The 25,156-nt window shown below is 50.0% G+C and overlaps 1 protein-coding gene across 12 annotated transcripts in view; it reads left to right on the top strand.

Moving 5' to 3' along the window:
• The window catches only part of wdpcp (WD repeat containing planar cell polarity effector), a 65,007-nt gene that overhangs the window by 19,726 nt on the left and 20,125 nt on the right, over positions 1-25,156 (top strand). For 11 of the 12 annotated variants that reach the window (XR_014768779.1, XR_014768780.1, XR_014768781.1 and 8 more), the window contains 12 exons: positions 1,371-1,421; positions 3,104-3,174; positions 3,827-3,886; positions 4,500-4,614; positions 6,711-6,847; positions 8,696-8,899; positions 12,484-13,099; positions 16,617-16,805; positions 17,103-17,226; positions 17,749-17,812; positions 22,108-22,207; positions 25,022-25,130. Coding sequence is in view for 9 of the 12 variants with exons in the window: in XM_084708859.1 (XP_084564985.1) it covers positions 1,371-1,421; positions 3,104-3,174; positions 3,827-3,886; positions 4,500-4,614; positions 6,711-6,847; positions 8,696-8,899; positions 12,484-13,099; positions 16,617-16,805; positions 17,103-17,226; positions 17,749-17,812; positions 22,108-22,207; positions 25,022-25,130 (1,840 nt within the window). In the remaining 3 variants the exon portion in view is untranslated. The remainder of the gene's footprint in view (positions 1-1,370; positions 1,422-3,103; positions 3,175-3,826; positions 3,887-4,499; positions 4,615-6,710; positions 6,848-8,695; positions 8,900-12,483; positions 13,100-16,616; positions 16,806-17,102; positions 17,227-17,748; positions 17,813-22,107; positions 22,208-25,021; positions 25,131-25,156) is intronic. The other variant, XM_084708862.1, reaches the window with a different exon arrangement.

Here is a 25,156-nt window from a genome sequence, read left to right on the forward strand (position 1 = left end):
CTCCCCCCAAAATCCCTAAATACACACAAGACGATGCCACACGTCACGCTCGCACACACAACTCACCCCCCCCCCCCCCCCTGAAGCCCTTGACCTGTCGCGATGATACAGCTCAGCTTGTAAGCTTTGTCACAGATCGCATGACAAAGGACTGGTGTCTTCAGCTGGACCTGGCCCAGGGCGTCTTACTTACCACCCAAATTGGAATGGAAGAATCCTTTTAAATTATTGATTTCTGATAATGACGTAGATTTATTTAATTATGGCTTAGTAATTGATCATGGATGGCTTTGGCATTCCGAATTATACATAAACTATTCATGTTGCTTGACTCTTCAATGCCTCGGAAGCTGAAGATTGTTTTAAAAGAGAAATGTGTTTACGTTACTCAAGTTATGCATGGAACTAAAGTGTGTCCAGATAGAATTTAACCAGCATTGAGTGTTCACTTTTTGAACGGGGTTCAACATCTAAATTTGACCTTTGGTAACCAGACTTCCCCTACTACTACTACTGCCATTACTACAAAAATGATCAGCTTCTTTCCTTGTTTTTTTTCTCTCTCCATCCCTTCCTCCCTGTCTTCCGTGCTGTCTTTCTCTTTTCCTTCATCTGTGGTTCTCTTTCTGTCTCTCATCTGAACAGCTGTGGTCTCTTTCATGCCTGTCCTCTGCAGAGAGGAGTCTCTCTCTCTCTCTCTCTCTCACTCCAAATCCCTTTCCTTTGGCGAACCTCCAAAAGAGTGTCTTGATATATGAGCAAAAAAGAGAGTGAAAGAAACGACAGAAAGAATGAAGCAGACCCCCCCCCCCAGAATCACTAACATCATCTAGGAGCCTGTTGATAACAGCAATTATCAAAGCTATTTGGTGTAGCTGAAAAACATCTAGATGCCCAATTGAATGTACGCCTGAATTTGTCATTGTAGTGCCTTGTTTTTTCCACAAGAGGGAGTCCCAACCTTATTAGAATGACTCTTGGGGTGCCTTCTCCAACCCCCCCCCCCCCCCCCCCCCCCCCCCCCCCCCCCCCCCCCCAGCCTTCCCCACCCTGCCCCAGAGCAGGTGGCTGTGTCTGGGTGAGTCTGGCTCCTCAGATGCTTATCTGATGAATGCTACTAATCCAGGCCTGCGTTGCTGGTGGGGCCTGCCAGACAGCCCACTTTCCTGCTCAGGGCAACTGGGCTGGGAGGTGGGTTTCTGGTCTGAGAACAGGCAAGGTGAGGGGAGGCTCTTAGGGTGTGGAGTTACCCATGTAAATGTCGGGACTCTTGCACTCGGTTGCCTCACGCTCACAGCCACATACTTGTCTGCATCTTTGTCACATGCACTCCTTCTTCTTTGTTGTTGTTTTTTTCCGCTGTTTTTCAGTCACCCACTCAGAGTGCCATTACTACAATGAGAAGCAACATTTCTCAGAGAGTAAGTATGACTTAAATACTTAATACTTCAATCGAATACAAATGCTAAAAGGGATGAGAGGGAGTAGGGGCAGGTGGGGGTGTATATTTAATTGAGAGTTGTGTGTTTGGACGTGCATAGCTTCAGAAGTGTGTGGGACTGTGTGTGTGTGTGTGTGTGTGTGTGTGTGCACTCATGTTTGTGCATCCTTATCTGGAAGTACACTCATGCCAGTGTGTGTGTGTGTGTGTGTGTGTGTGTGTGTGTGTGTGTGTCTGTCTGTGTGCACACTCTCCAGTCCAAACCTCCACCCTCAGTTGCTTCCATTAGGCCCCTAATCATCATACCAGTATATGGCCATCTTCCAGAAATAACTCCCTCAGTCAGTCAGTCAACCAGCCTGCCTAGCCCCCCCCCCCTCTATCTACCTCTCTCTCTCTCTCGCTCTCTCTCTCTCTCCTCTCTCTTGCGCTCTCTCTCCCTCGCTCACCCAGGAGGGAAATACAAACACCCTTATCAGGAGACAAACACGCGTCCCCCTGCCCTCCCTCCCTCCTCTTCATCACCCACTCACCCACTCTCTCTCTCTTCCTCCCCCTTCATTTACATGCATGTGTTTACCCTCCCACTCGTTCTAAATGGAGGGCCCCGTTTCTTAATGGTTTATTAAAAAAATAAAAAAACAAATAAGAGAGGGATTGGGGGGGGGGCGGACAGAAGAAAAAAAAAAAAAAAAAACCCTGATTGCTGGGCGATTACACCCATCTTGAGAAACCAGACCCTCTTTTCTCTGTATTAACACTCATGGATATGCAAAGGATGAAGTAGGCCCAGAATTCAATTAACTTCTCAGTTCCCCCCCCCTCCCCTTTTCTTTTTACCATCTTTCCCTGTTTTTGCCACCAGAGAGGGAAACGGGGTGAGGAGTAGGCAGGGCGGATGGGGAAATTAAGATGGGGTTTGCAAGGAGGAACGAGTGTTATTTTGAGTGGTGTGCGTCTGTACGTTTGTTCGTTTTTTCCCGATTTGCACTTTACCACTGACTTCCAGTTCCGTTTGTGTGAAATGCATTTTGGTTGAAATATGAGCTGCAGTATAGCTTGGAGCCACTGTCAAACACAACAGGATGAAAGGAGAAACAACTATACCGTGAATTACATAGGCTTAGGCCCGGGAATTACACTGTAGCATTATGGTTAGAGTAGGTTGCACAATGTTTTTGTATTTTGCTTGATTGTCCAAATGTGAGCGATGATATCCGGTCAGATAGCTGGTTAAGTGTTTGCATCTGAAGATTATCTGCCTTATCCTAGTAAAGGATATCTTATGCTATATTATCTTAGCTTATATTAGGTTTTAGTTTGGGTGCTCTCTCTACCTTAAGGACATATTCGCCCCCTCTTTCCCATAGGTAACTTAATTTTATTACTCAAGTCTTCATTCCACCTGACTCTTTTGCATTTTAATCCCCGTTAACCATTTGGCTTTGACATATTTGTCAGTTGGGCTTCTTTCATACCTTGACCCTCATCTACCTTCAGTTCAAGACCTCCCTTCTGAAATTCCAGTGTTATCCGCTGGATGGTTTTCCGGACGGGAGTTGTTTGGAATTCCCTTGAGGTCTTGGGAATACCATATTTAACTAGAGAGAAGGTCACATGATCTGAAAATACTTCCTGTGTTTCTTCTCTTTTTCCTTTTAGCTCGCGGCTACTCCTGGAACCCTAAGAACCGCCGCCCAGAGAAGCTCCGTGATTCGTTGAAGGAGCTGGAGGTAACCTCCCTTCCCCCCCCCACGCCACCTTTCAGCTACCCTCCCACCCCCCCCCCCCTCCCCCGCCTCCCCCCCAGGGATTGGAGGAGTTTTCCCTTTCCGAAACGCCCGATTGATTAACAAATAGGGGCATTCTCTCTTTCTCTCACTCCTCCACTCTCTCACCCTCTCCCTCTCCTCATCTCTCGGCACCTCTCTTTCGGGTGCGCTCTGTCATCGAGGGGGATATTTGAGGGGATCAGGGGGCCGCAGGTTGCCGCCCCTCCCCCTTCTCCTCCTCTCATCCCTCTCTTCCTCCCTCACTCCGGTCCTTCTAGCGCTCCTTCCTCCCCTTCTCCTTGTACCAGTACAGACGTAGCTTTGTTTGCCTGGGCCTGACTGTGGCTGTTTCTAGTCCCCCCCCCCACCCACCCTCACCATTGTCTGAAACTAGAAACACCTCCCTCCCCTCCTCCAATCGCCCAGCTGTGTTTGGAATGCTACAGGAATAGCTGACAACTCGCGTGAACACATTCACTCGCTCACCCTCTCACCAAGACTCCATCACTCAGTAACTCTCACTCGTTCACTCCCTCACTCGGTCTTTGCGCTCCCCTCACCCCACCCCCCTCACACTTTCTGGGTCTCTCTCTCTCTCTGCTGGTTTTCTCAGGAGCTGCTGCAGACCAGTGCATGTGTTCACACCAGATGGAAGAACAAGCACTGCTGTCAGGTATTGTACCCCCCCCCCCCCCCACACACACACACACACACAAACGAACCGTGATCTGCTCCACCCACCTGTACACTGTTTTCACACGTTAGGCAGGAGCAGGTTCTTAAACCAACACCCCCCCCCCCCCCCTTTTTACCACATAAACACACACAATCTTCAATACATTGTCTAGTTCTGGGAGGCCACCTGTGCCAGTCAGGAACACTAGACCTGAACCCACCTCCCCCCCCCCCACCCGCCCCTCCCCCTGCTGGAGGCGAGCCTGCGTTGCTGGAGACCCCCACCTCGCTCTGACACCTGACCGCTCACCTGGCCACCTTCTCCAGCTCCCGTCGTTCCTTGGTTTGCCCGCCTCCCCCGATATCAAAGGGGTTAAAAGGGGACTGGTCATACGGCGTGTGGAATCCCTTCCCCTATTGACTCCACGGTTCTCTCAGTGGAGCGGAGATGGGGATGGGGCCGTGCTGCTGTCTGTGGAGCCCTGGACGGAGAAGCTCCCCTGTGTTGGTCAGATGCAGCAGGCCAGTCATTGGTTTCTGGATTACGTGGGAAGTTTTGTTGTGGCTCAACCTCCCCTTCCATTTTGTTGTGTGTGTGCCTATGTGTCTAGCTGATGCTTAGCACCGGGATTCTGGTGACCTTAACCCTAAACGGACCACAGCTGGAGAGAGTGTGTGTGGACCGGACGCTCTTGGGCCGCCTGCCTGCTGACACCGTCACTGATGGTTGGTCTCTCTCACTCTCACACACACACACACACACACATAAACATTTGCCACAGGTGAGGATGAGTGGACTCAGGTAGCTAATTGATGGTAAATCCTTTTGTGCGTGTGTGTCTTGCGGCCTCCCCTAAGTGCTTCCTGGGGCGTTTTTTTTTTCTTATTTTCCGCCATCTCCGAACCTCCAGGGAGTAGGAGCCCGCTGCCCCCACCTCCACCTTCCCTGGGGGGGAGGGGCAGCAGAATGGAGCAAGGACACAGGCCCAGATCTGCTCATTATGTCTTTTCTTTTTTGTATCAATTATTTGGCTCATAACACTGGACCTGCTTCCTGACCCAGTCTCCAGACACCTGATAAAATTCCCCCCTCCTTCCCTACTTACACACCTTCACTCACACACACACACACACACACACACACACACACACACACACACACACACACACTCACCTCCCGCTGTGTGCCATTGAAAACCTCAGAGGCACTAATTACTAGAGTAATTGTTGGGAGTGGGGTGGGTTCCGGTGAGCGAGGGGTGTGTATGTGTGTCTTGGGAGGGGTCTCTCACATCTGTCATTTCAGTGAGCCTGCGTTAGACTGACAGACCAGCTCTCTGGAATAGTACACTTGCACTGCCACGACCACGCTGACAGTATGTGCTAGTTAGGCCCCTCTGGCCATCGAGACCCACTGTCTCATTTGATGATGTAACAACAACCCAGGCTTACCATCCTGCCAAAAAGGCTGTTATTTAAACCCTGGCTTTCTTCATCCAAATGTTGACTACCAACTGCAGTTGCGTCACACCTAGCGTTAGATTACATGTATTTTACACCATCAGAGTATTACTTCCTTGGTTTGGCAGACGGTGGGACACAGATGCTTCAACGCCACATATGCTCCCCGATTAACCATCCTTAAGTGATTTCTTATAGCCTGTTTTATTTGCTCATGTTTTAAATGTGCTTTGGGTAAGCCCATTGGCCTCTTATGTCAACATGCTGTTCAGGAGATGGTATTAAATGGATTTGGTGTGTGTGTGTGTGTGTGTGTGTGTGTGTGTGTGTGTGTGTGTGTGTGTGTGTGTGTGTGTGTGTGTGTGTGTGTGTGTGTGTGTGTGTGTGTGTGTGTGTGTGTGTGTGTGTGTGTGTGTGAGACATAACGGGTAACTCATAGGGGTCTACCCCTTTTAATCCTGTGTCCACCACCTGGTTCTCAAGTGGTCCAAGGGCCTGTTTTATCCAAAATCCTCAATTTGGGATTTTGAATCAGATTAAATATAATCTTCTTCAGAGACACTACAGAGATCATGACAAAACTGGCCATTTGTCCTTATTTATTAATAATCTACTCACTGTACGACAAAGAGGCTTACAACATATTTGTTTTGTACTGAAAAGCCCATGCGTAGCAAATGGCAGTTTTATTTCATTTGAATATTTCTAAATCTGCTTCAAAACAAGCCGATGGAAATTCATCTGACCTTATTCAGTTTCATGTGATATTTGATTTCTCCTTTTCGATATTAGCATATTTAATTCCATGTTTTCACGCAACTTGCATAATTATGCCCACACACTCATGTATAAATACACACATACCATTGCTAATTGCTGGATGGTGGATTACTAAATCTAGGGGTGCAGACTTCTCGCCCAACTCAAGGAGAGGTATCTGACTGGCAAGTGCGTTTCTCCCCTTTTTTCCTTTTAATTGGTTTCAGAAACAGATTAATTTGAACAAGACAGGGGCTTAATTGCTAATCAGAGAGTCAAGTTTTTTTTCTGGGGGGGCTTGTGAAGAGTTGAGCTGTGGTGTAGGGCCTCCAGTATGTACTGACTGTTGAACTCACTGTGGGGAGAGGAGAGGAGGAGCAGGAAGGAGAGGAAAAAAGGGGGGAGGGAGAGGAGAAGAAAGAGGAGCATATAGGACAATATAGGGGGGAGGAAGTCCAGAGAGACGAGAGGGGAGGATAAGGAAAGGAGCGGGCAGGATGAAATGGTATGAGAAAAGGAGGTGAAGGGAGGGAGTCGAAAGGTACAAATTTCGGAAGGAAATGACGACCTCCTTTAACCGGACCTTGTGATGTCATTTCCAGCGGTGATCACGGATAGGCTGCTGCTGCTGTCCTTCCTGGAGAAGAGCCAGGTGTGTGCAGTGTTCCTCAACAAGAAGAACCACGGGTCCCCTGAGACAGGGAGACGAGTGGAAAAACTCTCCTCCTCTGAGCTGAAGGTACAGGAACACACGCACGCTCTCTATCTCCCTCTCTGACACACACACACACAATCTCTCTCACACACTCAAATTAAACCCACGAGTGAGTCAAACACATCCCAAAGTATTTGATCCACACCCCAACCACGAGAACGAAGGTCACCAACAGGAGTCTCCTCGAGCACAGCGCCACCTTTTTAAAGAATTCAGCACACAAGAACCGAAATGCATAGGGTCTTCTTTAGTTGGCCACTCGCGCCGTGTGCTAACCCTGGCATTATCACATTACTGCCAGGCCCTTTCCTTGTGTGTGTGTGTGTGTGTGTGTGTGTGCACGCGCGCAAACATGCACGCGCGTGTGTGTGAAAGCAATCGCCTCTACTGTGTGCTGGGCTCCAGAAGCAGGGCTCTGATAAGGGGACTCCCTCCCTATCCCTGACACCCCAAACCCCCCCAAAATATAGTCTTGCACCCAAGATGCAGACACACACACATGCTTGTCCCCCCCACCACCCCCCCCCCCCCCCCGGCCTTCACTGCCTTGGTCCACTGGGCTAAGCTTGGGGGGGGGAGTGTGTGTGTGTGTGTGTTGGGGGGATAGGCTAAACTAATCCGACCCCCACAAAGTGGTTTTTGATTATTGCTGACCAGCAAACGCCAGCAGGAAAGAAAAAAAAAAGGGAGTAGGTGGAGGAAAGAGAAAGAGAGAGAGATGGAGAAGTAAAGGGAGAGGGTGTTGTTGCTCTGCTTTTCTCTTGGTTGATATTTGTTGTTATTTATAATATTCACCCACTTACCCTATTCATCCTCCCAATCGTTCGTTCACTCGTCAATGCATTCACAAAATAACTCTTTGATTCATGTATTCCTCCATTCACTCACTCAAAAGCAGCACAGTTCACCCTCCCTCACCACCTTTTCTGTCAAAGATGTCTGCCAACCCCAATAATCTCTTTCTTTGCCTCTCCTCTACCCTCCACCAATCCGGTTCTGTGAGGGTTTCAGTCACTAGTGGGATAGTGTACAGTGAATGTGTGTGTGTGTGTGGAGAGTGTGTGGGTACGGTGCGCAAGTCTGAATATAGAGCTGTTGACTCTAAAGACGCTAGTCTATTGTCGCTAGTCAGGGCCAGCAGATAAAGGGCTCTATGGAAATGTGTGACCTGCCTTAGTGGAGTGGGGAATCATCTGAACAGAACAGCGAGCGCCTTGATGGCTGTTCCACCTTTTGCGTACGTACGTGTGTGTGCTTAGTGGCATTGTGTCGTTTTGTGTTTGCGCAGAGTGAGGGTTGGGGGTGAAGGGAGCGATGGGCTCATGTCCGGGCTTGTGTATGCATGAGTTTCTATGTCATTGTGTCTGTATCTGTTTGTGTCTGTAAAGCTGTCTTTCCATATCCATGTTTAGACAGTTTGTACTGTGGGGACACCAGTGTGTACTCGAGTCGATCCGTTTATGTGTGTGTGTGTGTGTCTGTGTCTGTCTGTGTGTGTGTTTTCACCCCGAAACACCACGAGAGCTCATTATACTGTAGTGCCTCTGTGTTGTGGCCCATAGAGCGTAGCGGCACGTTCCCAAAAATATGCACATTTCAAGAACAACAACCCCAACACACGCATACACACACACACACCAGTAGATATTAATAATTGAAAGATCTTGGGATGACCTTACGCATCAACACTATCAATATCCCAAACAAGGACAAGTGTATGTTAATGATATTGGTACTGTAGGTGTTTCATTGGTCCTTAGTTGGGATGGGGCCACCCTTTATTGTGTGTGTGTGTGTACACCCCTCAAGGCCTTTTGTGAATGCATGCATGTTTGTTTCTGTGTGTGTGTGTATGTTTGTGTGTGTGTCCAGGTGGTGTGTGCGGACTTGCGTGGCGGTTCGCCTCGCAGGCTGGGTAGACGAGTGGGTCTGAACTGTCTTCAGGACGTAGCGGTGTGCTGGTGGCCCCTGGTCTCCTCCTCCTCCGAGTTGTGGCCCTGGACCCCCACCAGCCACGCACACACCGAGCGGGCCAACCTGCTGCTGCTGAGCTGCTCTGCCACGGACGGTCTCAAGGTAATCCCAACGCGCACACAGACACACACACAGACACACAGACACACACACACACACACACAGACACTCACACTGGGGACCAGGAGAGGGAAGCGCATCAACTGAGACAATTCATGTTAACATGAAGGTCAATTAATAACTAGGGGCATAACCTCTTCAATAATGGAGAGGCCCTTAACGATGGAGATGCTCCAATGATCTGAGCTAGAGGCACCCTCTCCTCGCTCTTTCTTTCTTTATTTCTTTCTTTCTCTCCCCCTCCCCCTTGTTGTCTTTCTGTAGCCTCAGCGTTCAACTTCTCCAAAGCACACAGATACACGCAAAGAATCCCACACGCCCAGACGGCAGCTGGCTGCCTGGTGGAGCTCCCCCTCCTAGCCGCCGTGGCAGGGATGGGATTGGAGACGGTGTGTTAGCCACCTCAAGGGTGGCACCCTCGCGTTCCACCTTTCTCCAAATCGCACGGGAACTAAGCTGTCACTCGGCATGTCTGTGTGCGCACGCCTGCTCCCGCCCTCGCCGCCCTCCAGTGGAGCCGTATCTGTGATTGGCTCACCTGCCAATGCAGGAAGGGGAAGCGGACAAGAAAAGCTCAAATTACCCAAAAGACACGATTGCATCGTGTTCAGGTATGCAAAACAGTGGAACGGAAAGTAGGGGAGGGGAAGGTACAACAGCGTTACCAATCACATGTTTGCCGAAAGCCAATTGCGTAGAGTGGAGAGGCAACACGACAACATGAATATTGAAACGCGCAAGCACATGCCCCGGTACTTCTTGTGTTCTTGTTTTGACTTTTTCATGTTTATCACACTCCTTCTCCTACTCCCCCCTTCCCTCCCTTCCTTCCTCCACACTTAAAGAACATTAAAGTCCCTCACTCGGCAGTGTCGGCGCTCTAATGAAAAGCATTTGTTGTCATTTTTTCCCGACGCGTCGGTGTGAAATTAAGCGAGCAGTTTACGTAAGAGCCGTGGAGCGAATCAAACGCCGGAGCTCATCGGGAGACGCCAGCGACTTCAATCGCTTCAAGCTCATATATATGTTCCTTTTGTTACGTTTGCTATCTGAGACGCTAAGCCAATTTTCTACCCCGGTCTCTAGGCATTTGAAAGTCTGATTTGGTTTCCCTATGTGGTCTTACTTCTTACCCCCTCACTGATAAGCGAAACCCAAGGAAGGATGGAGGAAGAACGTGCGGTACATGCTTATTTATGCGAGGAGTTAACATTTTTAATGACCCCCCCCCTCCCTCCATTCCTGTAATTTAATAATCATTGTGGAAAAAGACGGCAACAGATGTGCATTTAAAATGTGCTTATTTTTTTGTTTTGTTTTTCTCGTTGGTGTGTGTGTATGTGCGCACGCGTTTACATTTTTTGTTATCTGCCTCAAAACAGTTTTTCGTCATTTGTTTGATCTAAATTTGTGTGATTAAACCAAGTCAAAATTGCTATTAACATGGAGATAATAACATGGTATTTGTCTCTTGCAAGCTCATATAAACCACAAATTAATCTTTATAAAAAATGGTGTGAATCAAAAACATCCAAGAAGGACAAACAGTATTTGAATATTTTTGACTTCCAACAACATTGAATATGTCATATATGCATAGAAGCCCACACCTCAGATTTTCAACCTTTTGTCTGAGGCATGAATCGTTTTTTTTTGTTTGACGTCTGTGTCCTTTTACGGCAAGGGTCATTGGCCAACTAAACAGAACCTTACTGTACCCTACCCCCTGTTTTACACTTCTCTACCTCTCTCTCTGTCCTCCTCCCTCTTCCATTCTCCTTCCTGTATTCCCTGTCTTTCTCTGCCCCGTGAGCTGGAAAATTGGCTCCAAAAGGCCACTGCTGTGAACAAGGGCCAGCCACTCGGTTGGACCGACCTGCTTTATCTTCCACGCCACAGAGAAAAAAGGGTCTGGTGAAGAGATGGGTGGAGTGGGGGTGGGGGGGTAAGAATATTTTTGACCAGTCACTGAAACCAATAACTAGGAGAAAGCTACTTGGATGAGTTCCCTGTCCCATCTTCTCTCTGTTGCCGGTCTCTCTCTCTCTCTTTCGCTCTCTCTCTTTCGCTCTCTCTCTTTCGCTCTCTCTCTTTCGCTCTCTCTCTCTCTCTCTTTCGCTCTTTCTCTCTCTCTCTTTCGCTCTCACTCACTCACTCACTCACTCACTCACTCACTCACTCACTCACACTCTCTCTCTCTCGGAGCATACACACCACCTTTTAGCTGAGATGTCACAATAAAGTTCAGTACACAGCACTTACCACCCAGCCCTGACAACCTCCACAAGCCACACATGCCTTCAGAAACAAAGACAAGCACAGCTATTTACAGTACACACACTACTTCTGAACACACAAGCACACACCACTCACAAACACAGTGGTGCACACACACAAGCACACACACACCACCTACCCCCCAGGGAGCAGCAGGAGCTGTCTCTAGGGGATTAAATAAGCAGAGGAAGAAAAGAAAAAAACTGTCATCTGTTCCTCCCTTCTGTAGACCACAGCCAGGCAAACCTAAGTCTCCTTTTGGCAACTGCAACCTCCCCCCCCCCCCCCCATAAATAAATAAGCAAACCTCCCCGCTTTTAGACGGGGGTACGATCCCTGTTCTGCCTACACCGCAAAACCATCTGAGCTCATATAAACCAGCCACACTGAATGTCCTGTTTTGATTGGTACTTTCCTGAGGTTGACTAAGTCCAACCTGAGACACGCATGTCCTGTAGTGTAGAGGATGTCTTGGTGACCCCTAAAGTGTCGTTTTGGGGATCTCAAAGCTCTTATACTGTACCTGCGTAGTTGAATGTTGCCTTCAATCCTTAGCCTGGCTGCCAGCCCAATTTAGCCCCGCCCACAAACAAATTTGGTCGGAAAGTTGGGTCAACAGGAGCTGTTCGGACCAATCAAATTGTCAGGGCGGGCTCTATACGATGATGGACAGATGATCTACAGTAGTTGAATTCGTTTTCAACAAACAACATATTACGTTGCTCTGGGAGTAGGTCTATCCAATTGAGCAAAGAGGCATTTTTTTACGAGTTCGGTTGTAACACGCCCCATACTCACAGCCCAACGGAGAGGTTTCAGACTCTGAACTTCTGACTCGAATTATGAGTATGACAACGTCAGGCCACTCAATCCTTACACCAAGTACACAGTGCTGTACGGAAACAATGGAATGTCATCAGCTGGCCTGATTGACAGGTGGAGTGTTGGTGAGATCATTGTGGAAGGTGGGGAAGGGGTTGAAGGAATGACTCATTCTGTGAGGTCCTCTGTCACACCATCTCTTTCAGGACCTTGCCACTCTCTTCATAGCTTCAGTAAGAATCACTGACATAGACCACGATAGAATAGAACGGTGGTGAGAGCGTAGTATCATTTGTCTCTACCTCTGGACCACGTGCAAAGCATCTCATTCACGGACCTACTGTATTGTTCACCTCTTTAACAATTCCCATTTCCCAAGAAAAGTAACAAATATGACTGTGTGGACAACGTCTACCCCTTTCGCTAATGCCCTCTCTTTCTCCAACCCTCCCCTCCCCCGCACCCAGGTGCTCAGTTCCATACGCACTGAAGGAGACCCTCTCGACTGTCACTTCAGCCTCCTCCAACCCTACCAGCTGCTGTCCGTCGAAGTGCCTGAAAGACCCCGCCCCCAATCCCAAGGGCCCGAGGGGGCGTCCGCGGCGGACGCCTGCGCGTACGAGTGCGCCCGCGGTCGCCTCCAGCGCCTGTCCGTCGCCCGCATCCCCCTCGCCGCCCGGCCCGTGTCCTGTGCCCGGCACCCCTCCGAGAGCAGCCTGCTCCTGGGCCTCGCCGACTCCTCCCTGGTGCTGTACGACGAGCAGAGGGGCGTGCCTCTCCTCGCGCCCTGCCCCGTCCCGCCCGCCCTCTTGGCCTGGCACCCGGCCGGGGCCGTGGCGGCGGCGGGGGGAGGCCAAGGGGAGCTGATGTTCTTCGACGTGGGTTTGGCGCCGCTGGATGTGGCGTTGCTGGCGGAGGAGGCGGCCCCCGCGGCGACGCTCAGACTAGCCCAGCACCTGCGCTGCCCGCGGGGGCTGGAGGGGCTGTACTGGGCGGGCAGCGTGGAGGGAGGGGCGGTCGGGACGGACCTGCTGATGATTGCTTTCCACAGTGGACCCCTGGCAGCACTGAGATTCAGGCTAGGTGGGTAACTTAACACAGTCCCATGTTAATGTAGCGCACGGGCACAGACACACACGCACAATCATAATGAAGCAAACATTTTGACAGTCTTTTTCCATTGGCATGCACCAGTGACCAGAATAACCTGTATGGCATTCTTCATAGCCGAGTTATCTTCATCTCAAGTTATCCAATACGCGACTGAAAATACCTAACGCGTTTACATTCTGATATCTACTCCCATTAACCTAGACTTCAACATGGCTTCCCAAACACAGTGTGCTGCAGGGGTTGCCCTCGCTCATCCTCACTGTTTGAGGGAAGTTAATTTGTTGGTCGAGAGGTTAGAAGGAGTCACGCTCAGAGGTCATTCAATAATCGCCTCGGGGCACCAGCCCACCAGGTGCATTCTGGGGATGCATTTTTCCGATAAATCGTTTACAGTGCCTGCGTGTCCCTTGGGGGCCCCAGATAAAGTTGGCCAATCAGAAAAGTCCAGCCCAAGTGCTTACCCACTTTCCCCGTCTTTAATTGTGACTTTGGAGGAAGATGTGACAAACACGACTCTCCACGAAGTTTGACGAGCTGGTAGTGGTGGAAGCTGTGGATGATTTTATTTTGTGAGGAAGGATTTAAGTGTGTGTGTGTGTGTGGGGGGGGGTAGTGTGGAAATGCATGTGTGCAAATCGGAGTGTTTTTCTTTGCGCGTTAGTGTGCTTGTGCGTGCGTGTTTGCATAGAGGAGTATATTCCAACAATAGCCTACTTTCCTCTGATCATCTGCCAAGGTTTTGATGAAGAAAGTCACCGTGTGTCTTTTTTGGCGTGATAATTCTCCCACACGACCGTGTGTGTGTATGTGTGTGTGTGTGTGTGTGTGTGCGCGAGCGCGCACGGGGTGTGCACACATTCACTGTGTTCGCTGTCTGTTTGCTCGTTTAGTGCCGTGCTCCCTGTTCCTTATTGACTCATTTCATTAGGCCCCGCTACATGACAGAGAGAGAGCGACGGAGTGAGGCTGACGCGGCGAGGAAGAAAGCGTTGGCGGGGCTCCAGCTTTTCCTCTTTTCTTCCTCCTCTTCCATAGGAGGTAGCCCTCCCTCGCGCCCCCCCCTGCCTGCACCGAGTTATCTCATCCGGGCACGCGTTTGCACGCGGCTGGGGCCGCAACCGCGAGAGGCGGGGGGAGGGGAGGGGGGGGGAGGGCGCTAGCTTGTGTGCGCCGCCGCGCGCCTCTGAAAGCGACTCCTTTTTTTGGGGGGGCGGAAAAATTGCAAGGAGGAAAGACGAATGGCTCGCTCTTGCCGGCGACACCTGAAGACGCCTGTTGTCGAGGAGACAGTTGTAGTTGGCTTTCATGGGCCTTGCCCATGTTACCTTGTCGTTTGGTTTGTCTGTTTTGTAATAAGTGTTACTTTGTCATAGTTGAGGCTGAATGCACCGTTGTACATCAGTAAGTGTCCACCCGTTACGTATAAATGCAGATTTTCGGGGATTTGCAGCCTCCAGGGTAACTATTCATTTGTTTCGTCGCACTCAGACAGGGATGGCAACTCTTTCTCATCTCATCTCTGTAGTCACTCATATGAGATGACTGAGTTAGTTGCTATGGCTGTGACTTCTAGTGAGTTAGTGGATTTGCCTGTGGTTCCTGGAGCCCCAGGCTGAGTATCACTCAGGTAGAAGGCCGTGGTGAATGTGAGCCGGTGTGGGGACCTGAATGGTGCATTTATACAGAGTTGAGAGCAGCTATGGTAATGCAGCCTGATAGGCTAATGGGCATTTTTCCCTCCTTTTTTTTTCTTTTCCTATCTGAGACCCTGGCAAACACAACTCTTAACCAACCAGACTCCTGGAAGCCCAGAAGAACGTGCACATTTGTGTATGAATGAGGTCACATTGTTACATTTGTATTATATGTATTGTTGGTTCTTTTTGGAGACATTATTTGTGCGGAAGGGTGGGGTCATGTTGGTCTATTGAAATGATGTTATTGTTATTAGTACAACCAACTTATGTAAGCTTGTCTCTCTCTCACACACACACACACACACACACACACACACACACACACACACACACACACACACACACAGGGGCAGCAGACTGGGGGTTAGGCCAGGCAGGTCTGGGAGGGGTTTTAATCCGTCTTTCTCCCTCTGTGTTCCATTTTTCTCCTGTGCATGTCTGCCGAGACTTATCCGGTAGCAGACGCTGACACGCGACTCCCAGCCCCCCCCCCCCCCCCCCCACACACACCCTGATGCATTAGGCGCATTAGCCATCTCTTCAGGGGATGCAGGGGCTCGCTAATTGCCTGCTCGGGATTTGAACGACACCCCTCCCCCCTCCGGAAGGTGGCCGTCTCCTTTGCCCTCCGCTCCGGCCCTGTGCCACCTGGCCACCTGGCCACCTGACGGGGCACGCACACCCCTCGTCTCTCGTCTGTGGTCAGGGTGCCGTCCTGTTCAGCAGCGTCCGATCGCGCATCCGCGTTTGCGTGTGGGTGTGCGCGAGTGCGATTTTCATTTGGGTCAATAGCTCTCATTTGTTGTGTTCTCGGTCTGTGCAGGTGAGCGAGGCGGAGAGGACCAATGCGATTGATTGTCTCCTCTTTTGACCAGAGGAGATTGATTATGCCTTTCTTCACCGAGAGATTGGATGGGAGCGGATTAGCCGACTCATTAATAATAAAAGCAGAAGGTTTTGTGCTCATCCGGGCAGTACAGGTGTGTGTGAGTGTTTCTGGGCAGTGATGGTGTTTGCTTTTGTTTGTGTACAGTGTTTTCCGTTTTTCAGTGTTACCGGAAAGTAACACTGTCTGTTTGAATATAGCCCATTGTGATCTAATGTGACTGACGTCAGTGTGACCTGTCAGTGTCACCACGATAGCCACCACCAACACTTTGTACACACACACCAATGCTTGATATAGGAGTTCTCTCTGCAAGTAATGAACACATTTCCAATACTATGTAACAATATTTTGTCTCTGATGCTCTCTCTCACTCTCTCACTCACTCACTCACTCACTCACTCACTCACTCACTCACTTACTCACACATACACACACACACACTCTACAGACCAGACCAGAGATTAAAAGAGGCTCTGCAGCTAATTGATTGACAAGTCAATGCCAATCTCCAGCCCCCTGCTTCAGAGTTGAACCAGATCCCCTGCCACTTACTTAGCTTAAGCAAGTGCCCGAGGGGTATTCATAGTGCTTAACCACAGTAGTATGCCAAGACCATTACACCTGGCCTTATCAGGAGCTGCTATAATACCAGCCATTTCCTACAGTGGCTTTTAGTCTCCACAGCGCCACTGTGTACAGGTTCTTAAAGAACCTGTACATACTGTCATAAGTTGTTATTCTTCCAGTATTTTTACAAACTCCTTCCCAATACGCTGGGACCGTAGAGAGGGTCCTAGAGATAAGAGTGTTGTGAAATACTTGGCCTTCATTAACGCATCTTAGCTGATGTGTTCTGCTGTCTCCCCTCCCCCTCCCCCGTCCTCCCTCCCCCGTCCTCCAGGCGCTCTGACGGGGGGTCAGTTGGGCTCCTGCGAGCTGCTCCAGCAGAGGCTGCGCTGCGGTCAGGTGGACCAGGCGCTCGGCATTCTGGGAGCCATGGAGTGGAGCACCATGGGTAGCGAGTGCTACCAGGGCCTGAGCTCGGTGACGGAGCACCTGCTCAGGCTGGAGCTGGACGCAGAGACTGAAGGTGAGGCTGGCTCTCCCAACGCCCCACCTGACCGCAGACCTTCCTGGATTTGACCCGGGCTGATTTACTCTAGGTTATTCATAGGTTAGGATGTTTTATCGGTTATAATAGAGGAAAACATCATTTTCATGTGGTATTATTTTGTGAATCAATTTCCTTTTTGTAGATACTCCCACTCAAAGTAGTGTTAAGCTCATTAGGCTTCCATCAGTCTAAAGTTCAGTTCTGCTTATCTATTTCACTTTTCGGTTTGTGTGTTTATTGTGTGTTTTTCATTTGCGTTCTCGACCCCCCTAGCCCAACTAGAAGCAGCTCTGGGAGTCTTCTACGCTCCGCCCCACCCTCTCTCTGACACCGTAGTGTTGGAGTACAGGGATCCAATCAGCAAGTACGCCCGGCGCTTCTTCCACCACTTGCTCAGGTAACCCATCCCACCGCTGCCCATAGCCCTCGCCCTCTAAGCGTTGATCTAACCGGGTGACGTGTTTAAGTAAATGGCCCTTTACCATTTCACCTTGGTGAGACGTTCTGGCCTCATTCCGCTCCACCTTCCGTCCTCCCTCTCTTTCTCGGTGGCACAACGGAACATTCTTTGGCATCCCTCCTTTTTTGTCGTCCCCCACCTCACTCTCTCTTATCGCCCACCTGCATTCTTCCCTCCATCGACATCAAATGAAAACGGGCCTCTCTCTTCCCCGTGTTTGTTTGCGTCATGTCGGCTCCGGCGTTCGGGGAAGTTGAGGTGAATTGTGTGGAGGAGATACCCGGTCTCCCGGCTCTAATCTGTGTAATAAGGAGGGGTTTGGTGCTCCCTTTCAATTATCTGCGTGCGGGGGGTGCTGGGATGTGTAGCGTGGCCACGTTGGAGCAAATACTTGTTTGCGTGCGTGTGTTATTTGTTTTTCCCGAAAGAAGCGACAGTAATCATGAACTCTCCTTGCAGGCACCAGCGGTTTGAGAAGGCCTTTCTGTTGGCAGTGGACATTGGAGCCCGAGACCTGTTCATGGTGAGGGACTTCACTTACTGGGCTCGGCTGAAGTGCTATTTATGAGATTGTGTGTGTCTTTATGACAGGTGGGTGGTGGGGGAAGGGGGAAGGGGGGGAGCGGCCACTTCTCACGGTCCTCCTGGTCCGGGCTCTTTCTTTTAGTCCTCTCTTCTTCTCCTCCGCCAGTTCTCTCTCTCTCTCTCTCTCTCTCTCTCTCTCTCTCTCTCTCTCTCTCTCTCTCTCTCTCTCTCTCTCTCTCTCACGCTTCCTCTCTCCACCCCATTTTTTGGGAGGCCCCATTTTGCTCACCAACGCCCTCACTATTAATGTTCCCGCCTTCTTTCTCCTCCCTGCCCCCTCACGCCACCCTTCTGTCCTGTCTCTCAACACACACTCTCTCTCACTCACTCACACACACACTTCCTCAATCACACTGATAGCCATGGTTCCAATTCACTCCCCACTAAGCAGAGCTGCTGAGAAGCCGAATTGAAAAGGTGGAGTCGAGGCCATGGACCTTGAAAGAGCAAAGAGAGAAATGGAGAGTGAGAGAGAAAAGTGGGAGGAGGTGGAGAAAAAGGATGGCTCCGTCATTTAGTAGCTGTGCATGAGAGAAACCGAGAGAAAAGGTGGAGAAAGCAAAGAAAGAGAACAAGTAAGAAAGGAGGCCTGCTCTGTCGCTTTGGAGGCCTGAGAGGGAGGGAGGGCAAGGAGGGGGAAAGAAAAGAGGAACAGAAAAGAGGAAAGTGACATTAAGAACGCTCCCAACCAAAGCTACTTTTTTTCCCCTCTCTCTCCAAAATAACAAAGAGAGCAATGAGAGGAAGAAAAGGAAAGAGAGTTAGAGCAGCAGGAGAAAAAAATAAAAAAAAGAATGAAGGAGAGAGGAAGCATAGGGCATTGACGTTTCACCTCATAGTCTGGCATCCCCTCTAATTAGTGGCTGATGTTAACTTAACCTGCCTGTTCACTCATTGGCTGGAGGTAATAAGGGCACAACTCCCCCTTATAGTCCAACACCCCCCCCCCCCTCCCCCCGTGTCACACTGTTCGGACGCACAAAACCAAAGGGACACACTCACATATTCACACACAGGCCGTCTCCCCTCCCGACCCTCAGCATGACACACCGAGCAGCAGGACACACCACCCATTGTTTCCTAACAAACAATAGGAGTCTCCCACACAAAAAAAGGGGGGGGGGGGGGCTTTTGTTTAAACGAAACACTTTGGTGTGAGGCAAAATTGGAGGGGCGGGCGAGAGCGGAAAGGGGGATGTGTAGCGACGCCGGGTGGGGGTGGCGGGGCGGGGCGGGGGGGCCTGAGGGGGTTCGGAGGTGTTCGTGTTGCGCCCGGGCTATTTAGCATAATGGGACGTGTTATATACAGCTTCCCTAATTACCCTTTGATAAGGAGTCGATAATGCAGCCAATTAGGTCATTCGTCAGCAAACCCTGCCGTGTTTTTACCCCCCCCACACACACACATACACACACACTGGTTTCCCTTCTCTTGATGTAATGCTTAATTAAATCAAAAAAGTGTGATGGCTGAATCAGATGCAAGGTCTTTGTTCCTTAATGGGCTTTGTCATGTTGCGTCAGATACTCTTACATTAAGGTAACATGCGTGGGTTCCTATCTGACACGGCTCTGAATCAGGGCAGAGACCCACCGTCACACTTTCCCAGGCATACAGCTCATTGTCGCTGCTCAAATGGCTCATTCAGTTCTTAAAAATGTATTCAACGCATGTCTGAGGGTACGACACAAAGTTCAAACAGGCCTAGCGGAGTACAGGTGTGATGAGTGAGACAATGTCACTGTGTTAGGGTTTAAGATGGTGAGACGTAAATACTGCATTCACATATAAAAGGTTTTCATCAAGAATGTCTTGGTGAGTACGCACACAGCCTTTAAATGTGTGTTCTCCTGGAGTGTGTTAATGCATTTGTAAGTGGGAGCATATTTGTCCTACGTGTGTGTGTGCGTGTGTGTGTGTGTGTGCGAGTGTGTGTGTGTGCCCCATTTGCCTGTGTGTGTGTATAAGCACCCATGTCTGCATATTGTTCCCCCCCCTCCCCATGTTATATCGGTTCAGTTAGCCTCAACCCACATATCAGATGACAACAGCGCATTATACGTCATCTCGTTGACATGCCTGTAAGCTTGCATGTATTAATAGTCCCCTTGTGCCAGTTATTGTTATCCTTTTCTCATTTGGAGGTAAAAACCCAAATATCAGTCAATATCATAACCACGTTCTAAACGCTCCCTGCTCTATATCCCCTCAAAAAACCGAACTGAAATACCCCACTTTATCAGTGTGGTTAGCCGCCGCGTTTTAGCCCCTAAAGCTCTTATATAAATAAGATTAGCGCCGATCCTGTGTCGCGTTTGAGCGTCGGGGAATAAGAGGTGTAATATCTGATGGTTTTATGCGGCGCATTATTGTTATCCCCTCTTAGTCGTCTGATACGCTCTCCTCTCTCTCCCTCTCTCCTTGTCTCTCCCTCTCTCCTGGTCTTTCTCCCCCTCTCCTTGTCTCTCTCCCCTATTTTTCTCTCTTTCTTTCTCTCTTTCTCTTTCACGTAATTCAGACAGTATTATGAGCAGCTAAACTGGAATAAACCATTCCAGCGTCACATTGTAAGCCCCTTTACACCTCTATACATACATACATACAGCCCTATACACACACAGGCTATGTATTTAGTTTTTTCCTTTTCCCTCTCTCTATCACATTTTCGTCCTCTGCCTCTCTCTCTCCCTCTGCTCTGTTTGTAATCAATTACTACGTCTCTCACGTATCTAATTGAGGGCCTATTCCTCATTGATGGCTGTTGAATTAGACCGTCTCCTGGTCCCGAGAGCTCATTTAGACTCCTTCAAGACCATTTTGTCGGCCATTTTCTAATTCGTCTCTAACCTGGAACCACGGAGACCAGGAGCCAAACAATAATTATCCAATCTGCTCTCATTCATTCAAGTCTCCCAGTTGAGAACCTCTCTCTGTCTCTCTTCCCAAATCTCTTTCTTTCTCACTCTGTCTCTCTCGCTGTCTCCCCCCTCCTTTCCTGGAACCCTCTGATCATCCCCCTCTCTTTCTCTCAGGATACAAAAGGAGGTCTACAATGTGGGTATTAGGGCCGGGTGCAGGCCCGGCTGGGGGCTAGCATTAGCCAGCTGGGGGTTAGCCTGGGCCAGACCAGGTCTGAGATGGGTGGGGGCGCTAGGGCCGTGTGATGTTGCTGGGGCGGAAGAGTCTCCTTAACGTGCCCCTTTGATGGGCCCAGAGGGCCCTGCACCCATCTCTGGGAAACCCTGTGGCAGACTGGCAGGGTCTGCTGTTTTAATAATACCAAAGAAGGGGGGGGGGGGCTCAATGGAGGATATTAATGCTTACCAGAGAATGACAAAAAAAAATTGTTACTAGTTGCTACACACTCAAGATATGTCCCTGGCAAATTCTCACAATGATGTATATTCATTCAGAAGTCAACGGGTAGCATAGTGTAAACATTAAATATACCACAAGCATACTATGGGTGGACTGCTCTGCTACAACATGCCGTCTCGCTCAGCATGTTGAATACAACCAGTTGTATTCTGCCCTGTATTCACTCCAATCTGAAAGGACTAGTCAAACCATGTTGTAAAGAGAGGAGGGCAACATCCTTGTAAGTTAGTCTCTTCTTTTACCTCCCCACCCCCCTATAAAAGAAACACGCGTCCTGTCCACTAACAGGCCACAACGGACCATTACATCGTGCGTTTGATGTCTTCAGCTTCAACTTGACAACCCTTTCAGACAACATTTGAGTTGTATTCTTGTCCTCTACGGGTGAGACGAGACTGAAACAGAGAGATAAAGAGGACACACACTGGGCCGCAATACTGTCTGAGTGCGATACAGCGGCTAGCTCGGCTGGGCGTAATATCTCCCCTAAAGAGAGAACACTACACTCCGCGAAAGGTGAAACCTTCCCTCGAGTCTGTGCGTCTCCGACTTTTTTTTTTTGGAGGGGGGGGGGGGGGGGGGGGTTGGAGGGGGGGGAGGCAGATAAATATCTGTCAGTTCCAACCCGGCGAGGGCGAAACGGCCAATTTCAAAGTTTGGAAGGGAAGCGGCATTTCATCCTCGTCAGATGTGGAGCTTCAAACACACCATTTCATCTGTTTCTCCCTTTTGGGGTTCCTTACAACCCCCCAAAAAAACCACAAAAAAAAACTATTGTCACTGGAGCCTACATTCATTTTAGATTCATTTTAGATTAACGCTCTGTGTGTGTGTGTGTGACTTTACCTTCAAAGGATCTCCATTATGTGGCGTCTGATAACGGCGAGGTGGTGCTGGCTGCGGTGGCGAAGAGGAAGGCTAATGAAATCGCCGTCTCCGTTATGCCTGGTGCAGGTAGGAATATCTCAATCAGGCGTGCAACAATAGAAGGGATGTGACTGGACGGATACGATTGTGTAAATGTTTGGGATTGAGCTTTAACCCACGTTGTCGTGCCTCGGCTTTCTGGTGTTTTTACATCAAACTTTGTTTTAACACCACCGTAATACCTGAGGTGCTTTATCTATTACCAAAGATGATATTGGCCAAAAGGTGATGATTGGATGAGAAGACAGTGAACGCGTCCGTTGGCTCACCAGTGGTGGGGAGGCGGGACATGTCGAAGGCCCGGTTTTTGTTGTTGCTCAACTCCAGGCTGCCCTTTGACACACACTCCTGAGAGCACATACCAGAGGGGATCAGGCTGGGTTCCTGATTTTACACACACACACACACACACACACACGCAGACATACACATGTAAATACTCTGTTTCTCTCTCTCTCTCGCACACCCACACTCTGTCTCTCTCGCACTCACACACACACATTCATGCACATGCATATACTCTCTTTCTCTCGCACACATACACACACACACACACACAAACTCTCTCGCACACTTCTTACACACATCTCACTTGTACACACATGCGCGCAAAAACGACACAAAAAACTACACACAGACTCGGCACAAACATTTCCAGTGCTGATGGCCGTGTAGACCCATAGCCATTTCCAAGGAAGCCAGATGAACAAGTTTGATGAGTCCTTCACAGATGCTTAGAGAACACCGCAAGGCTGCCTGAACTCTCAGACAGGCAAATGAGGCCAGCGAGGTATTTAACTCCTCGCAATAAGGTCAAAACCTGGAGGCTGTGTGTATGACTGTATATGTTTATATCGCCGGTCTTTTCACACGCGTGCCTGTGTGAGAAAGTGCTGTTGTGCGCACACACACACACACACTTAGGACACAGCGTGCCCACACGTGCACACACACTCTCCTAAGCCTCTTAATTATGTCCTCGATGATTTCCCTCTTTCGCCTGGAGCACATCCTATCCTTGGACAGAAGCGCTTGAGAGATGGAGGAAAGCATGGGTGGATGGATGGATGGAGGGGTGGGGGAGGGAGGAAGAGAGGGAGGGAGGAAGAGAGGGCTAGCTGGCAGAGGGGAAATGAGTGAAGGTCTGCACCGAAGCACTTTGCAGATGTTTATTGTTCAAATGTACCAATTATTGTAGATTTGATTGTGGATTCCTATGTCCTCTGCTGGGGCCCACTGCCCTTCCACTGAAGCTTGTCTTCCTCACCTCAATGCCTCTGTGGCTAGATCGATGAGTGGTGTGTCTGTCTGGGTGTGTGTGTGTGTCTGTCTGTGTGTGTGTGTGTTTGTGTTTGTACGTGCATGCACGCGAGCAAGGCATACAGTACGACTTCAGTGGCTCGATTGATGGAGCGCGGTGTGTTGTCTTAGCACGCACTCGGACAGAGCACACTAACGCGGCAAAGCGCTTCAATTGCCAAATCGATGGCGTGTGCGTGTCTGCGCCCGTCTCAGGGCTGCCGGAGATGACACGCATTCAGAGCGGAGCATATTAACGGAGCAAAGAGGCCAGGTCATAAATAGACAATGAGCGCCTGGCGTTCGGCGCTGGGCTCGAGTGAACAGGTGTCTCGCTTTACACACGCCGGCACACCCCCCGGCACAGACGTCTCGCTCCGTCAGACTTCAGCTCAGACTACCAAGGACACGCACGCACACCCGCTCGCTCGCACGCACGCACGTGGCAACTGACATCGACTCACACACCAGTGACTTGCTGGCTACCACGTGTGTGTTCTAACGTATGGATGTTTGGGCGTGTGTATGTAGATGCAAATGCGTGTCGAACTGAACTGAACATTTCCGACAGCGAAATGATGATGTGGTTGAAAACACATTCCATGAACATGTGAGCAGACTTCCCTGAGAGTCATCACACACACACACCGAGTACAAACAATCTGGGATTCACTCATTTCCCTCAAGTTAGAGATTGTTCTTCGAAGCATGTAGGATGGCGGCTGCGAAAAGAACCAAACGCTCAAGAAACGGGGTGAAAACGTCCCTACCATTGGAGTGGCATCGATATGACACCTGCAGAATGTTTATACAGATGTGTGCGTGAGAGAGAAGGGCACTGTGAGCCTTGAAATGTTTAGCAAAGCCTGTCTAATGGCCCTTTACACACACACACTCGCCGCGATTCCCAACAGCCCCTTTGTGGCGGTGCGTTAAATCGCGTTGAACCGCCTGGCTGACAAGTGTGCTGATTTGGTTAGATACTCCATTGTGAGGCTGGGTACCAGCGAGCGAGTGCGAGGGAAGGGCTCTCCTGCTCTCCCTCTTCTCTTTCAGCAGCGTTTAGCCAGGAGGAGACGGCAGCTCCTCGCCCGTCTCCCCCTCACAGTGCCTGATACGGCTCCAGGGGCTTTCAATGGAAGAGGAGGGAAGCTTTATCTCTCCTCTCTATCCGAGATCCTCCTCCTCCTCCCTCTCTCTTTTCTCGTGGTCTTGAGCGGGGGGGGGGGGGGGGGGGGGGGGGGGAGCCTGTTAACTCCTGTGTGTCGGTGAAGGAGTGTGTCGGTGAAGGAGTGTGTCGGTGAAGGAGTGTGCCCCGTGTCCCCTCCCTCCCGACCCCGGTGTTTAGCGGTTTCCCCTGTCCTTGTACAGTCGCAGCGCTGCCTGGCTCGAGCCGGCGGCTGTCTATTGTCGTTGTTTTACTCTGGGGGGGGGGGGGGGGTTCTCAGGTGAACAGGAAATGTAGGGTCTTCTTAATGTAACACAGATTTGCCGACCCCCACTTGACCTTGTGTGTGGTGTGTGTGTGTGTTTCCACTGTAGAAGAATCCCCAGCCAATCTGAGGGGGAGGAATGGATTGTGTGGATCCGGAGCTACCGCCCTGCAGGCAGACAGGAACTCGGATGCAACGGGCGCTCAACATAACCTCCGGTCAGTTGTGGTGCCCGAGTGTGCAA

Source organism: Hypomesus nipponensis, chromosome 11 (genome assembly GCF_054491055.1).
Source record: "Hypomesus nipponensis isolate SF chromosome 11, ASM5449105v1, whole genome shotgun sequence".
Taxonomy (NCBI): domain Eukaryota; kingdom Metazoa; phylum Chordata; class Actinopteri; order Osmeriformes; family Osmeridae; genus Hypomesus; species Hypomesus nipponensis.